General features: G+C 44.5%; 1 protein-coding gene across 2 annotated transcripts in view; it reads right to left on the bottom strand.

Moving 5' to 3' along the window:
* The window catches only part of PLOD2 (procollagen-lysine,2-oxoglutarate 5-dioxygenase 2), a 185,880-nt gene that overhangs the window by 36,440 nt on the left and 133,903 nt on the right, over positions 1–15,537 (bottom strand). For both annotated transcript variants that reach the window (XM_040428046.1, XM_040428047.1), the window contains exons 11-12: positions 11,876–11,980; positions 11,328–11,453 (exon numbers count right to left, since the gene is read on the bottom strand). In XM_040428046.1, the coding sequence (XP_040283980.1) occupies positions 11,328–11,453; positions 11,876–11,980 (231 nt within the window). The remainder of the gene's footprint in view (positions 1–11,327; positions 11,454–11,875; positions 11,981–15,537) is intronic.

Genomic DNA, 15,537 nt, shown 5'->3' with positions numbered 1-15,537 from the left:
TCGATGTTAGTGCCAAGAAGAAGAGCACTCCTTTTACACCATCGTCAACTGATTCCGCATAGATGTCTACAGAACCTGTTCTATTAAACGCTTATACAAGTAGAGCCCCCCGATAGAGTGGAGAGGGTGTCAGTAGTAAGTTTGTGTTGACGTCACTGATTAATTTGCCATTCCTCTGATCCGTCAGAATAACAACCCACAAAAATGGATCCTGTCTGTGGCGCATACGCCTTTACTCGGTCAGCATTTGCTCAATAATCCATCAGTATTGCTAATGCCAAAAAAAAACAGGAGTGGATCTAAAACAGAGATGAGACGTGAATGGAATATTTGCATGTCTTATGTGTTTTGTACCCACTCCTGCTTTTGGCTACCAAATCATAAGCCAATTCTGATGGGACCATACAGGCCTTACAGCTGCTACACAGACCGGATCTGTTGTGCGTATCATTTTTCCTTCCTTCTGACAAATCAGAAGGGTCAAACAAATGATGTCAGCCAGGCCGAAAGGCAAAATAGTGGCCCAGTCATGAAGTGGGGAGGGTGGGAACAACATGAAGAGACCACAGAGTGCCCCAATAACAGGGTCTGGAGGTTGTGTCAGCACCAGGAGGCCACATACTGGCACAATGACAGAGTCTGGAGTTTGCAGTAGAATGAGTAGTCCACCGAGTGGCACAATTAGAGTGTGGTGGCAGCAGTATGAGGAAGCCACTGAGTGGCACAATGACAGAGTGTGGAGGTGGTGGATGCAGCATTATCAGTAGGACGCCACAGGGTGGCACAATGACAGAGTGTGGAGGTGGCAGCAGCATCAGGAGACCACAGAGTGGCAAGGTGACGCAGTGTAGAGGTGGCGGCAGCATCAGGAGGCCACACAGTGGCAAGGTGACATAGTGTGGAGGTAGAAGCAGCATGAGGAGGCCACAGAGTGGCATGATGGCGAGAGATTGCGGAGGTGGCCGCAGCATGAGGGTGCCACAGAGTGGCCACTTTGTCTATTCATTTATAGGGAATATGGGACAGAACATAAGGTTAAAATTTCTCAACTTTATAAATAGAGTTGAGCGAACACCTGGATGTTCGGGTTCGAGAAGTTCGGCCGAACTTCCCGGAAATGTTCGGGTTCGGGATCCGAACCCGAACCGAACTTCGTCCCGAACCCGAACCCCATTGAAGTCAATGGGGACCCGAACTTTTGGGCACTAAAAAGGCTGTAAAACAGCCCAGGAAAGAGCTAGAGGGCTGCAAAAGGCAGCAACATGTAGGTAAATCCCCTGCAAACAAATGTGGATAGGGAAATGAATTAAAATAAAATAAAAAAATAAAAAAAATGACCCAATATCAATTGGACAGAGGTCCCATAGCAGAGAATCTGGCTTCACGTCAGCAGAGAATCAGTCTCTTCATGCCATAGCAAAGAATCTGGCTTCATGTCAGCAGAGAATCAGTCTCTTCATGCCATAGCAGAGAAACTGGCTTCATGTCACCCACCACTGGAAGAGGCCACTGTCACATATTTAGGCCCCGGCACCCAGACAGAGGAGAGCGGTCCCGTAACAGAGAATCTGGCCTTATGTCAGCGCAGGATCTGTCTTCATGTCATAGCAGAGAATCAGGATTCACGTCACCCACCACTGGAACAGGCCACTGTCACACATTTAAGCCCAGGCACCCAGGCAGAGGAGAGAGGTCCCGTAACAGAGAATCTGGCCTTATGTCAGCGCAGAATCTGTCTTCATGTCATAGCAGAGAATCAGGCTTCACGTCACCCACCACTGGAACAGGCCACTGTCACACATTTAAGCCCAGGCACCCAGGCAGAGGAGAGAGGTCCCGTAACAGAGAATCTGGCCTTATGTCAGCGCAGAATCTGTCTTCATGTCATAGCAGAGAATCAGGATGCACGTCACCCACCATTGGAACAGGCCACTGTCACACATTTAGGCCCAGGCACCCAGGCAGAGGAGAGAGGTCCCGTAACAGAGAATCTGGCCTTATGTCAGCACAGAATCTGTCTTCATGTCATAGCAGAGAATCAGGCTTCACGTCACCCACCACTGGAACAGGCCACTGTCACACATTTAGGCCCAGGCACCCAGGCAGATGAGAGAGGTCCCGTAACAGAGAATCTGGCCTTATGTCAGCGCAGAATCTGTCTTCATGTCATAGCAGAGAATCAGGCTTCACGTCACCCACCACTGGAACAGGCCACTGTCACACATTTAGGCCCCGGCACCCAGACAGAGGAGAGGTTCATTCAACTTTGGGTTGCCCCGCAATATAATGGTAAAATGAAATTAAAAATAGTATTGAATGAGGAAGTGCCCTGGAGTAGAATAATATATTGTTAAGGGGAGGTAGTTAATATCTAATCTGCACAAGGGATGGACAGGTCCTGTGGGATCCATCTGTCTTCATGTCATAGCAGAGAATCAGGCTTCACGTCACCCACCACTGGAACAGGCCACTGTCACACATTTAAGCCCAGGCACCCAGACAGAGGAGAGGTTCATTCAACTTTGGGTTGCCCCGCAATATAATGGTAAAATGAAATTAAAAATAGTATTGAATGAGGAAGTGCCCTGGAGTAGAATAATATATTGTTAAGGGGAGGTAGTTAATATCTAATCTGCACAAGGGATGGACAGGTCCTGTGGGATCCATGCCTGGTTCATTTTTATGAACGTCAGCTTGTCCACATTGGCTGTAGACAGGCGGCTGCGTTTGTCTGTAATGACGCCCCCTGCCGTGCTGAATACACGTTCAGACAAAACGCTGGCCGCCGGGCAGGCCAGCACCTCCAAGGCATAAAAGGCTAGCTCTGGTCACGTGGACAATTTGGAGACCCAGAAGTTGAATGGGGCCGAACCATCAGTCAGTACGTGGAGGGGTGTGCACAGGTACTGTTCCACCATGTTAGTGAAATGTTGCCTCCTGCTAACACGTTCCGTATCAGGTGGTGGTGCAGTTAGCTGTGGTGTGTTGACAAAACTTTTCCACATCTCTGCCATGCTAACCCTGCCCTCAGAGGAGCTGGCCGTGACACAGCTGCGTTGGCGACCTCTTGCTCCTCCTCTGCCTTCGCCTTGGGCTTCCACTGGTTCCCCTGTGACATTTGGGAATGCTCTCAGTAGCGCGTCTACCAACGTGCGCTTGTACTCGCGCATCTTCCTATCACACTCCAGTGTAGGAAGTAAGGTGGGCACATTGTCTTTGTACCGGGGATCCAGCAGGGTGGCAACCCAGTAGTCCGCACACGTTAAAATGTGGGCAACTCTGCTGTCGTTGCGCAGGCACTGCAGCATGTAGTCGCTCATGTGTGCCAGGCTGCCCAGAGGTAAGGACAAGCTGTCCTCTGTGGGAGGCGTATCGTCATCGTCCTGAGTTTCCCCCCAGCCACGCACCAGTGATGGGCCCGAGCTGCTTTGGGTGCCACCCCGCTGTGAACATGCTTCATCCTCATCCTCCTCCACCTCCTCCTCATCCTCGTCCTCCTCGTCCTCCAGTAGTGGGCCCTGTCTGGCCACATTTGTACCTGGCCTCTGGTGTTGCAAAAAACCTCCCTCTGAGTCACTTCGAAGAGACTGGCCTGAAAGTGCTAAAAATGACCCCTCTTCCTCCTCTTCCTCCTGGGCCACCTCCTCTTCCATCATCGCCCTAAGTGTTTTCTCAAGGAGACATAGAAGTGGTATTGTAACGCTGATAACGGCGTCATCGCCACTGGCCATGTTGGTGGAGTACTCGAAATAACACAACAGGGCACACAGGTCTCGCATGGAGGCCCAGTCATTGGTGGTGAAGTGTGTCTGATCCGCAGTGCGACTGACCCGTGCGTGCTACAGCTGAAACTCCACTATGGCCTGCTGCTGCTCGCACAGTCTGTCCAGCATATGCAAGGTGGAGTTCCACCTGGTGGGCACGTCGCATATGAGGCGGTGAGCGGGAAGGCCGAAGTTACGCTGTAGCGCAGACAGGCGAGCAGCGGCAGGGTGTGAACGCCGGAAGCGCGAACAGACGGCCCGCACTTTATGCAGCAGCTCTGACATCTCGGGGTAGTTGCGAATGAACTTCTGCACCACCAAATTCAGCACATGCGCCAGGCAAGGGATGTGCGTCAAACCGGCTAGTCCCAGAGCTGCAACGAGATTTTCGCCCATTATCGCACACCACCAGGCCGGGCTTGAGGCTCACCGGCAGCAACCACTCGTTGGTCTGTTGTTCTATACCCCGCCACAACTCCTGTGCGGTGTGGGGCCTGTCCCCCAAACATATGAGTTTCAGAATGGCCTGCTGACGTTTACCCCGGGCTGTGCTGAAGTTGGTGGTGAAGGTGTGTGGCTGACTGGATGAGCAGGTGGAAGAAGAGGAGGAGGAAGCTGAGTAGGATGAGGAGGAGACAGGAGGCAAAGAATGTTGCCCTGCGATCCTTGGCGGCGGAAGGACGTGCGCCAAACAGCTCTCCGCCTGGGGCCCAGCCGCCACTACATTTACCCAGTGTGCAGTTAGGGAGATATAGCGTCCCTGGCCGTGCTTACTGGTCCACGTATCTGTGGTTAGGTGGACCTTGCCACAGATGGCGTTGCGCAGTGCACACTTGATTTTATCGGACACTTGTTTGTGCAGGGAAGGCACGGCTCTCTTGGAGAAGTAGTGGCGGCTGGGAACAACATACTGTGGGACAGCAAGTGGCATGAGCTGTTTGAAGCTGTGTGTGTCCACCAGCCTAAATGACAGCATTTCATAGGCCAGTAGTTTAGAAATGCTGGCATTCAGGGCCAGGGATCGAGGGTGGCTAGGTGGGAATTTACGCTTTCTCTCAAATGTTTGTGAGATGGAGAGCTGAACGCTGCCGTGTGACATGGTTGAGATGCTTGGTGACGCAGGTGGTGGTGTTGGTGGTACATCCCATGTTTGCTGGGCGGCAGGTGCCAACGTTCCTCCAGAGGCAGAGGAAGAGGCCGAGGCGGCGGCAGCAGCAGCAGAAGACGCCGAGGCAGCAGCAGAAGAGGCCGAGGCGGCAGCAGCAGCAGAAGAGGTAGCAGGGGGAGCCTGAGTGACTTCCTTGTTTTTAAGGTGTTTACTCCACTGCAGTTCATGCTTTGCATGCAGGTGCCTGGTCATGCAGGTTGTGCTAAGGTTCAGAACGTTAATGCCTCGCTTCAGGCTCTGATGGCACAGCGTGCAAACCATTCAGGTCTTGTCGTCAGCACATTGTTTGAAGAAGTGCCATGCCAGGGAACTCCTTGAAGCTGCCTTTGGGGTGCTCGGTCCCAGATGGCGGCGGTCAGTAGCAGGCGGAGTCTCTTGGCGGTGGGTGTTCTGATTTTGCACACTGCTCCCTCTTTTGCTACGCTGTTGGCTCGGTCTCACCACTGCCTCTTCCTCCGAACTGTGAAAGTCAGTGGCACGACCTTCATTCCATGTGGGGTCTAGGACCTTATCGTCCCCTGCATCGTCTTCCACCCAGTCTTTATCCCTGACCTCCTGTTCAGTCTGCACACTGCAGAAAGACGCAGCAGTTGGCACCTGTGTTTCGTCATCATCAGAGACGTGCTGAGGTGGTATTCCCATGTCCTCATCATCAGGAAAAATAAGTGGTTGTGCGTTAGTGCATTCTATCTCTTCCACCCCTGGGGAAGGGCTAGGTGGATGCCCTTGGGAAACCCTGGCAGCAGAGTCTTCAAACAGCATAAGAGACTGCTGCATAACTTGAGGCTCAGACAGTTTCCCTGATATGCATGGGGGTGATGTGACAGACCGATGGGCTTGGTTTTCATGCGCCATCTGTGCGCTTTCTGCAGAAGACTGGGTGGGAGATAATGTGAACGTGCTGGATCCACTGTCGGCCACCCAATTGACTAATGCCTGCACCTGCTCAGGCCTTACCATCCTTAAAACGGCATTGGGCCCCACCAAATATCGCTGTAAATTCTGCTGGCTACTGGGACCTGAGGTAGTTGGTTCACTAGGACGTGTGGCTGTGGCAGAACGGCCACGTCCTCTCCCAGCACCAGAGGGTCCACTAACACCACCACGACCATGTCCACGTCCGCGTCCCTTATTAGATGTTTTCCTCATTGTTCCCGTTCACCACAATTTTGAGAATGGCAAATTTGGGAATAGTTTTTCAACCCAGAAAAAAATATGTGCTTTTACGGTCACTACAAATAACTTGACCAGCTAAAACAGTACAGATTTGGTTGAATAGAAATGTGAGGCCTGTTTTTTTTTGCGCTGTGTGACTGGTATAGGTTTAATCACTGAATCAGACTTCTATCTGCACGGTAGCGTGTGTCTTAGGTTTTTCTGAATGACACTATCAGCACCTTCAATGTAAGATATCCTTTTTGGGATAGATTTCAAGTAGGCCTCAAATACCAGAAACTAGTTATTTTGAGAATGGCAAATTTGGGAATAGTTTTTCAACCCAGAAAAAAAAAAGTGCTTTTACGGTCACTACAAATAACTTGACCAGCTAAAACAGTACAGATTTGGTTGAATAGAAATGTCAGGTCTATTTTTTAGGCGCTGGGTGACAGGCTCAACTTGCCCCTGATGTAGTATATGGCCAAAAAATAACCAGACTGTTGATGGTTAAATGCACTTCGGTGACACAGGCTCAGCCTGCAGCTGATGTAGTATATGGCCAAAAAATAACCAGACTGTTGATGGTTAAATGCACTTCGGTGACACAGGCTCAACCTGCAGCTGATGTAGGATATAGCACAAAATAACCACACTATTGATGGTTAAATACACTTGGTGATAGCTTGTGCTGGCGCACCACAAGTCACAAAATGGCCGCCGATCACCCCAGAAAAAAAGTGATCTAAAAACGCTCTGGGCAGCCTCAAAAAAGTGAGCAAGTCAATATTAGCACTTCAATGATCCACAGCTGAAGATCGATCACAGAATGAAGTCTTTTGGAGGAGTTAATCTGCCTAATCTCGCCCTAACGTCGCAGCTGCAACCTCTCCCTATACTGATCATAGCAGAGTGACGTGCGGCGCTACGTGACTCCAGCTTAAATAGAGGCTGGGTCACATGCTGCACTGGCCAATCACAGCCATGCCAATAGTAGGCAAGGCTGTGATGGCCTCTTGGGGCAAGTAGTATGACGCTTGTTGATTGGCTGCTTTGCAGCCTTTCAAAAAGCGCCAAGAAAGCGCCTAACACCGAACCCGGACTTTTACGAAAATGTTCGGGTTCAGGTCCGTGTCACGGACACCCCAAAATTCGGTACGAACCCGAACTATACAGTTCGGGTTCGCTCATCCCTATTTATAAAGTGTTGCTTAAACCACGATTTAATAATACACGTTCTCCGGTACAAAAGGCTTGGCAAACTGATTGTGTATTTCCCTCGAAGATTGGGATAATATATTGGTGAATTTAAGTTTACTTTCTTATAATTTTAATCAAGTTCAATTTAATATTCAATATTTAATAAATTTAATAATAAAAATGAAGTGTTTCCTAAGACAGGAGAGAATCCGCCAGTCTTCAGTTTATTCAAAGACGTGGTTACGATGGAGAAAGCATTCCAAAAAACAATTTCTCTCCACCTGGAGGCAAATCCTGTCAAGATTGATGCAAGTGTGGTATCTGCTGCTCATCGACCCAGATACTTCTGGGGGAACCTGCCTGGCATGAACAGGCCTTTAGTAGCTACAGACAATGAGAAGACAAAGCGTCAAGATAGCTTTAAGCCCGGAAGAGTCGCAAAGTTTGAGAAGATACGTCACTAAAGATTTTACTGCATATAACCACAGCGTTGAAAGCTGAATAAATTTAGTTTTTCAACCAAAATACGTCAATAAAGGTTTTTCTACATATAACTGCAGCACTGAAAGCTGAATAAAATTTGTTTTTCGACCGAAATATGTCACGAAAGGCTTGGGACTCTCCACCTCGGCTCACCACAAGCCATCAGTTCTCTGAAAGGTGCAGAGTCTACCAATGGGGAGGGACTGCAGCACCAGCAACTTGGAGAGCAGCACTTTCAGCTTCTGGGGCCTTGTATGCGTTCATGCATACTGTTGTCTCTTGGCAATCGCTTCGGCGATCGACTGCTAACGGAATGACTGACGAGGAGTAGGAGGAGCAGCAGCATCAGGACCAGCAGATGATAGGAATGACAGACAGCTCCCTTCACCTGAGGTGGTGGAGCCTTGACTGCTTGAAACCAGGTACATGCCACTGGGTGATGCAGCGGTTGCTGAGGCAGGCTGGAACACCACATCGGAGCTACATTTTAGTCACGCTGCATATGTTGACGCAGGGCCGTGGTGCCAACATTGGCACACCGGCCACGCTTCACCTTCTGCCCACAGATTCTACATATGGCCATGTTCCCCACCTCCAGAGGCTGTACAAAAAAACTGCCACACCGAAGGGTAGGTGATTTTGCCGACAACACTACACACTGACTGACTGCTACTGCCGCCATTTCCGTGAAACCGTGAAACTCCTTAATAACAATACATTTTTATAAGAATACATTTTTGGTTTTCTACTGAAATAAGCAACTAAGGCTAGTACTGCATGTCGTACTTTTAGTCCGGCTGCCTCTCGCCGTGCGCTGCCGTGCTGCTGCTGGAACTCCGCCCGCGCCCCCATTATAGTCAATAGGGATGAAGCAGCAGTCCGCAGGCACACGTGAACTAGCGGCAAGACGGATCTGACAGGCTATTCACCTGCCGGACTCCCCTGCCCTAATCTGAAAGTACCCTAAAGGCTTTACCACATATAACTGCGGCGCTGGACGCAGAAAAAATTGACTTTTCTACCAAAATACGTCACTAAAGGTTTTACCACAAATATTACTGCAGCGCTGAACGCTGAATATATTTAGTTTTTCGACCGAAATCTGTCACTAAAAGGTTTTGCCACATATAACTGCAACAGTGAACACTAAATATATTTTGTTTTTGTACTGAAATAACTGCAGAAGTGAAATGCATATATATTTTTCCTTTCTGTACTGAAATCGGCCACTAAACTCTTTTTCCAGAAATAAATGCACCAGTGAAGTGCATAGATTTTTTTTCTTTCTGTACTGAAATAGGCCACTAAACGCTTTCAACACATAAAACTGCAGAAATGAACTGAGAATATATTTTTCTTTTTGTACTGAAATAGGCCACTAAACAATTTTATCTGAAATAAATGCACCAGTGAAGTGGTATATTTTTTTCCTTTTTGTACTGAAATAGGCCAGTAAATGCTTTTGGCACAAATAACTGCAGCAGTGAAGTGCGCATATTTTTTTCTTGTTGTACTGAAATAGGCCACTAAACGCTTTCAACACATATAACTGCAGAAGTGAAATGCATATATATTTTTCCTTTTTGCATTGAAATAGGCCACTAAAATCTTTTTCCAGAAATAAATGCACCAGTGAAGTGTGTATATTTTTTCTTTCTCTATTGAAATAGGCCACTAAATGCTTTCAACACATATAACTGCAGAAATTAACTGAGAATATATATATTTTTTTGTATTGAAATAGGACGCTAAACTCTTTAACCACAAATAAATTCAACAGTGAAGTGCAGATATTTTTTTCCTTTTTGTACTGAAATGGGACACTGAATGCTTTCACCACATATAACTGCAGAAGTGAAATGTGTATATATTTTTCCTTTTTTTACTGAAATAGGCCACTAAACTCTTTCAACACAAATAACTGCAGAAGTGAAATGTGTATATATTTTTCTTTTTCCACAGATATAAGCCACTAAAGGCTTTTCAACATAGCACTTGCACCCCAATAACAAGAACAAATTGCTAGAATGCCAGAGATGTATAATGGCTATTTGGATCCCCAAATGTTTTCCTGCACTTGTAAATCGCTTTTTTTCCACAATGAGGTTTTTCTAGCACTGTCACTAGCGACTTCAGACGTCTCTCCCTGCACTAAGATGCTGTGAAATGATTCCTCCCTATCCTTTCCCTGCACTTGTAAAATTGCTTTCCTGGCACTGTCACTAGCGCCTTCTGACGTCTCTCCCTGCACTAAGATGCTGTGAAACCCTGCACTTATATATATATTTTTTCATATTTTTTTTTTCACAATGAGGTTTTTCCTATTGCTTTCCCTAGCGCCTTCTCACGTCTGTCCCTGCACTCTGAATGATAGAAAATGTCTGACTAATATGGCTGCCATATTTATAGGGCTGTGACATCACAGGGCTGGCTGGCTGCTGATTGGCTGCATGCATGGCATTATGGGTCAGCCCGCCTTCCCAGAGTTCCTTTCCCCATGTCCTCACATGTGTAGCCACCATGGTAGCTGCCATTTTAGGAAAAATTGCAATTCGTTACCATGAAGAGCGAGGAAATTCGCATTCATTGCAAATCGAATTTTTCCTGAAATTCGGATCAAATTCCACTTAGTCTGATTCGATTCGCTCATCTCTAGTTATAAAAGCTAATTTTGTCTAGGGGGAAATCATGGGGGCAAATAGGGCAAATTGCAAAGAGCAATATAGAACATGTTACTTATCTGTCAAAAGGGTTGTCTCAAAGACAACGGAGCGGTCTACTCATTAAAGGGAATCTGTCACCACCATTCTGGACTATTGTCTGCAGTATATCTTTTCAGCGATTTCTTCTACATTGTTGCATTGTCTGCAGTAGTACATGAGTAGTCCTGAACATAAGTCCGGATAAGTCCTACTGTCCCCCTGCTGTCAGTGCTCAAAGCTGAAATATGCAGCCAGGACTGCTATATGGTGCCAACATAATGGAGAGGACTCCTGCGTGCATGCACTGCAGTCATGACAATGTATTCTAGCACAGCTTTAAATGCTGACAGTGGAACAAAAGATCTAGACTCATCTGCAGAACTACCCCTTTATTATGGCAGATAATAGTCCAAGATTATGGTGAAAGATTCCCTTTAAATGTAATTCCATTCTGTTGCCATGACCATTGCAGGAAAACATCTGGCCAGACATGGTTTCCCCTGGCTAAAACTCTGGTGCACTGTGCTGAGAGAAGCCAACCCCATTGTAAAAAGGCGCATCCATTTGAAAAGAGACACAACCTCCAAATCAAAAAGTCATTTTTTTCAATAGGAGTATGCATATGGTAGCTGGAAAACTCAGACTTCCAATGTGTGTAAGATAAGGGCGATATTCAACCGCTGTACCTTTTCCTATCTTGTACTCAAATAAAAAACATTCCTAAGACAACATCATTTGTTTCTTAAAGGATAGGTACACCTTTCTCATTGATTATTTTTGTTACAATAATTTATTATCGATTTAGATGTATTATGGGACAAAAATTACTGTTAGTCTCCATAGGACTTTACTTACACTCTATTGCCTTGCACAATATCTATGTAATCCTCTGATCTTGCATAGTAGCCATCAGGACTCAAAGCACCCCAAAAGTTTGACCATAATTTTCCATGTCGTGTCACAAGAGGAGCAATTATTTTTCTGGAAGCAAAAAATATATATGCAAATTATTCAAGAGTTACTCTAGAATTACTATGTGTATAACCTGGACATCTTGGTGTAAGTTATCACTAGAATAGGAAACATATTAAAATCACCATTTATAAAAAAAATGTTTTATATGGTAACATAATGAAAAAATAGTGTAAGTTGCAAAATAAATGTTTGCCCCTAATTTCCTGCTGTGTAATGTCCATTCATACAGTATAATTACAAAGAATACTTTCAAACGAGGTTAGCTCTAATTTCTTTTCAATCTCTGCTCCATGCAATCTGGAAATGTATTTAATGTGCACCTAAAAAAAAAGGTCCTGTAAGCACCTGTTGATAGAGTTCAATTTACAGTTTGTTTAAAATATCAGGTTTTTTACTATATAGTGAAGGAATTGTGAAAAATTTCCAACCTGTTTTGTTCAATAAGCAGCTTTAAAGTCTTTGGATTTGTCAACGCCACATCAGCATCTAAACTAAAGTAATAGTCACATTGCTTATCCTGCCGACAAATGTCCCTGAAAGAAAAAACAAAAAACAAAACACTGTAGTGGAAAATTAGAATCAATTTGTCACCATTAGAGATAATCATCACACCGGATATGTGCGACCATTGAAATAGCTTCCTTAGGAGCTTCTACGCTTTCTTGCCGACAGAGGAACTCATACTATAACATATCTTATACCCTGTAGACTGAACTTGATATCTCATCCACAAGAGTTATTGGCAAATGGAGATGAAATTTCAGAATTTCTATTTCTGGTAACCTTAACTCACAAAAATGTAATATAGATAAACCAAAAATCATATGTACCCTGAAAATAATCCCAACAAAACTGCCACCTTATCCCGTAGTTTCCAAAATGGGGTCACTTTTATGGAGTTTCTACTCTAGGGGTGCATCAGGGGGGGGGCTTCAAATGGGATATGGTGTAAATAAACCAGTCCAGCAAAATTTGCCTTCCAAAAACCATACGGCACACCTTTCCCTCTACGCCCTACTGTGTGCCCGTACAGTAGTTTACGGACACATATGGGGTGTTTCTGAAAACGACAGAATCGGGGCAATAAATATAGCATTTTGTTTGGCTGTTAACCCTTGTTTTGTTACTGGAAAAATGGAAAATTTGCCCAAAAATTTAAATTCTCATATTTCATCCCCATTTGCTAATAACTCTTGTGCAACACCTAACAGGTTAACAAAGTTTGTAAAATCTGTTTTGAATACCTTGAGGGGTGTAGTTTCTTAGATGGGGTCACTTTTATGGAGTTTCTACTCTAGGGGTGCATCAGGGGGGCTTCAAATGGGACATGGTGTAAATAAACCAGTCCAGCAAAATCTGCCTTCCAAAAACCATACGGCGCACCTTTCCCTCTACGCCCTACTGTGTGCCCGTACAGTAGTTTACGGACACATATGGGGTGTTTCTGCAAACGACAGTATTGGAGCAATAAATATAGCATTTTGTTTGGCTGTTAACCCTTGCTTTGTTACTGGAAAAAATGGATTAAAATGGAAAATTTGCCCAAAAAATCTAAATTCTGAAATTTTTTCTCCATTTGCCATTAACTCTTGTGGAACACCTAAAGGGTAACAACATTTGTAAAATCAGTTTTGAATACATTGAGGGGTGTAGTTTCTAGAATGGGGTCATTTTTGGGTGGTTTCTATTATGTAAGCCTCACAAAGTGACTTCATACCTGAACTGGTTCCTAAAAATTGGGTTTTTGAAAATTTCTGAAAAATTTCAAGATTTGCTTCTAAACTTCTAAGCCTTGTAAAATCCCCAAAAAATAAAATATTCCCAAAATGATCCAAACATGAAGTAGACATATGGGGAATGTAAAGTAATAACTATTTTTGGAGGTATTACTATGTACTATAGAAGTAGAGAAATTGAAAGTTTGAAATTTGCAATTGTTTCCAAATGTTTGGTAAATTTGGTATTTTTTATAAATAAAAATGATTATTTTTTACTTCATTTTACCAGTGTCATGAAGTACAATATGTGACGAAAAAACTATCTCAGAATGGCCTGGATAAGTCAAAGTATTTTAAAGTTATCACCACTTAAAGTGACACTGGTCAGATTTGCAAAAAATGGCCTGGTCCTTAAGGTGAAATAAGGCTGTGTCCTTAAGGAGTTAAGAGCCTAGGACACAACACAGCTCACTCCTACACTGTGAGGCATCAACTATTCAAAACCTTTCCATGCTTTAACCATTTCTTTCTAATGAAGTTGTACACTACAAAACCCAAATGGATTCCTGCATGAGTAATGTATTAAGTGAAAAGTCCAATTTTCCCAATTTAGGATTACAAGACACCACAGCAAGTCCTCAGATATGGGGAAGGACAGAAGATTTTTGTATTATACCATCTATTACCATGAAAAACAATGCTATTTCTGAACCTTATATGTATAGGATTATAAGACAGAATGATACATAAAACTAGCATATTGTAGTTAGTTCTGATTATTCCTTCTTCATTTTTCTGCTGCAATATTTTACATTGGATCGTGTGACTAAATCTAGACAAATCCTGCTGTGCTCTGGGAGATAACAGCTCTCCGTGCCTTTTACATCATCTCTAAGGAATGTTGTACTATTTCTCCTCCTTAAACGAAACAGTATTTGCACTGGTCTAGGACTATAGAACACACTCTCTCTAGAAGTGAGTTTAATTGATTTGACAAAGTAATGTAGATAATCCTGCTAAATTGCTGTCTAGCTTGATCCTACTATTAAATTACATCCAGTAATGAGCGTTTTACAGAGCAGAATTGTATTGTAAAACGTTTTACAGGTACAGCTGCATTTCATAAATTACACTTAATGGGCGGCTTACATGTAGATATAAAATGTTGTAGTTTTAGGCTACACTCACACTAGCGGCTTTTCGTTTGTGAGATCCGTTCAGGGCTCCCAGAAGCCGTACAAAACGGATCAGTTTTGCCCTAATGCATTCTGAATGGAAAAAGATCCGCTCAGAATGCATCAGTTTGCCTCCGTTCAGTCACCATTCTGCTCTGGAGGTGGACACCAAAACGCTGCGTGCAGCGTTTTGCTTTCCGCCTGACGAAGTGGAGCCAAACGGACCCATCCTGGCACACAATGTAAGTCAATGGGGACGGCTAGGTTTTCTCCGACACAATAGAAAACAGATCCATCCCCCATTGACTTTCAATGGTGTTCATGACGGATCCGTCATGGCTATAGAAGACATAATACAACCGGATCCGTTCATGACGGATGCATGCGGTTGTATTATTGTAACGGAAGCGTTTTTGAAGATCCATGACAGATCCGCAACATACTAAATGGTAAAACACTCGGTAACACTGACATGGAAAAGGATCTAGGAATTTTACTGAACAGCAAACTAAGCTGCAAATAACAGTGTCAGGCAGCTGCTGCCAAGGCCAATAAGATAATGGGTTGCATCAAAAGGGGCATAGATGCCCGTGATGAGAACATAGTCCTACCACTTTGCAAATTACTAGTCAGAACATACATGGAGTACTGTGTACAGTTCTGCAAAGCAGCCGAATCAAATTTTTTGAAACTTCGTTCATCTCTCAACTCCCTCCATCTCTTTTTCAATAAGAATTGATGCCCAAGTATTTGTCTATATGCTGTGGATTTGCAGAAAAGATTCCGTGCCACAAACCTGCAGCAATTTACAGTACAATAAAAGTGAGTAGGGTTTTAAAAACCCCATTTTCATGTGCCAGAAAAATTCCCCACAGAAATCAGAGTGTGCCACAGATTTTTTTTAATCTGCAGCATGCTAATTTTTTTGGCAGAAAAGGCACAAATATTGACAGTGTATTTTGCCTTTTGTAATGCAAAGGGTGAAATCTGTAATGAATCCACAGCACAATCTTTGATAGAATCCAAATGTGACACATGTAGACTTTGCAGTGGATTGACCACAGATTTGCAGTGAGATTTGTGGTAGAACGATTCCATCAGGTATGGACTTCTCCTAAGCATTATGGTGGAACATTTGTGCTATTTAGCAACAACTATTTTACAAACATAACTGCTACAACTATGGTCTACTATAGT

This window comes from Bufo bufo, chromosome 4, assembly GCF_905171765.1.
Source record: "Bufo bufo chromosome 4, aBufBuf1.1, whole genome shotgun sequence".
Lineage (NCBI taxonomy): Eukaryota > Metazoa > Chordata > Amphibia > Anura > Bufonidae > Bufo > Bufo bufo.
Note: the sequence above shows the minus strand (reverse complement) of the source record. Positions and strands in the feature narration are given on the sequence as shown.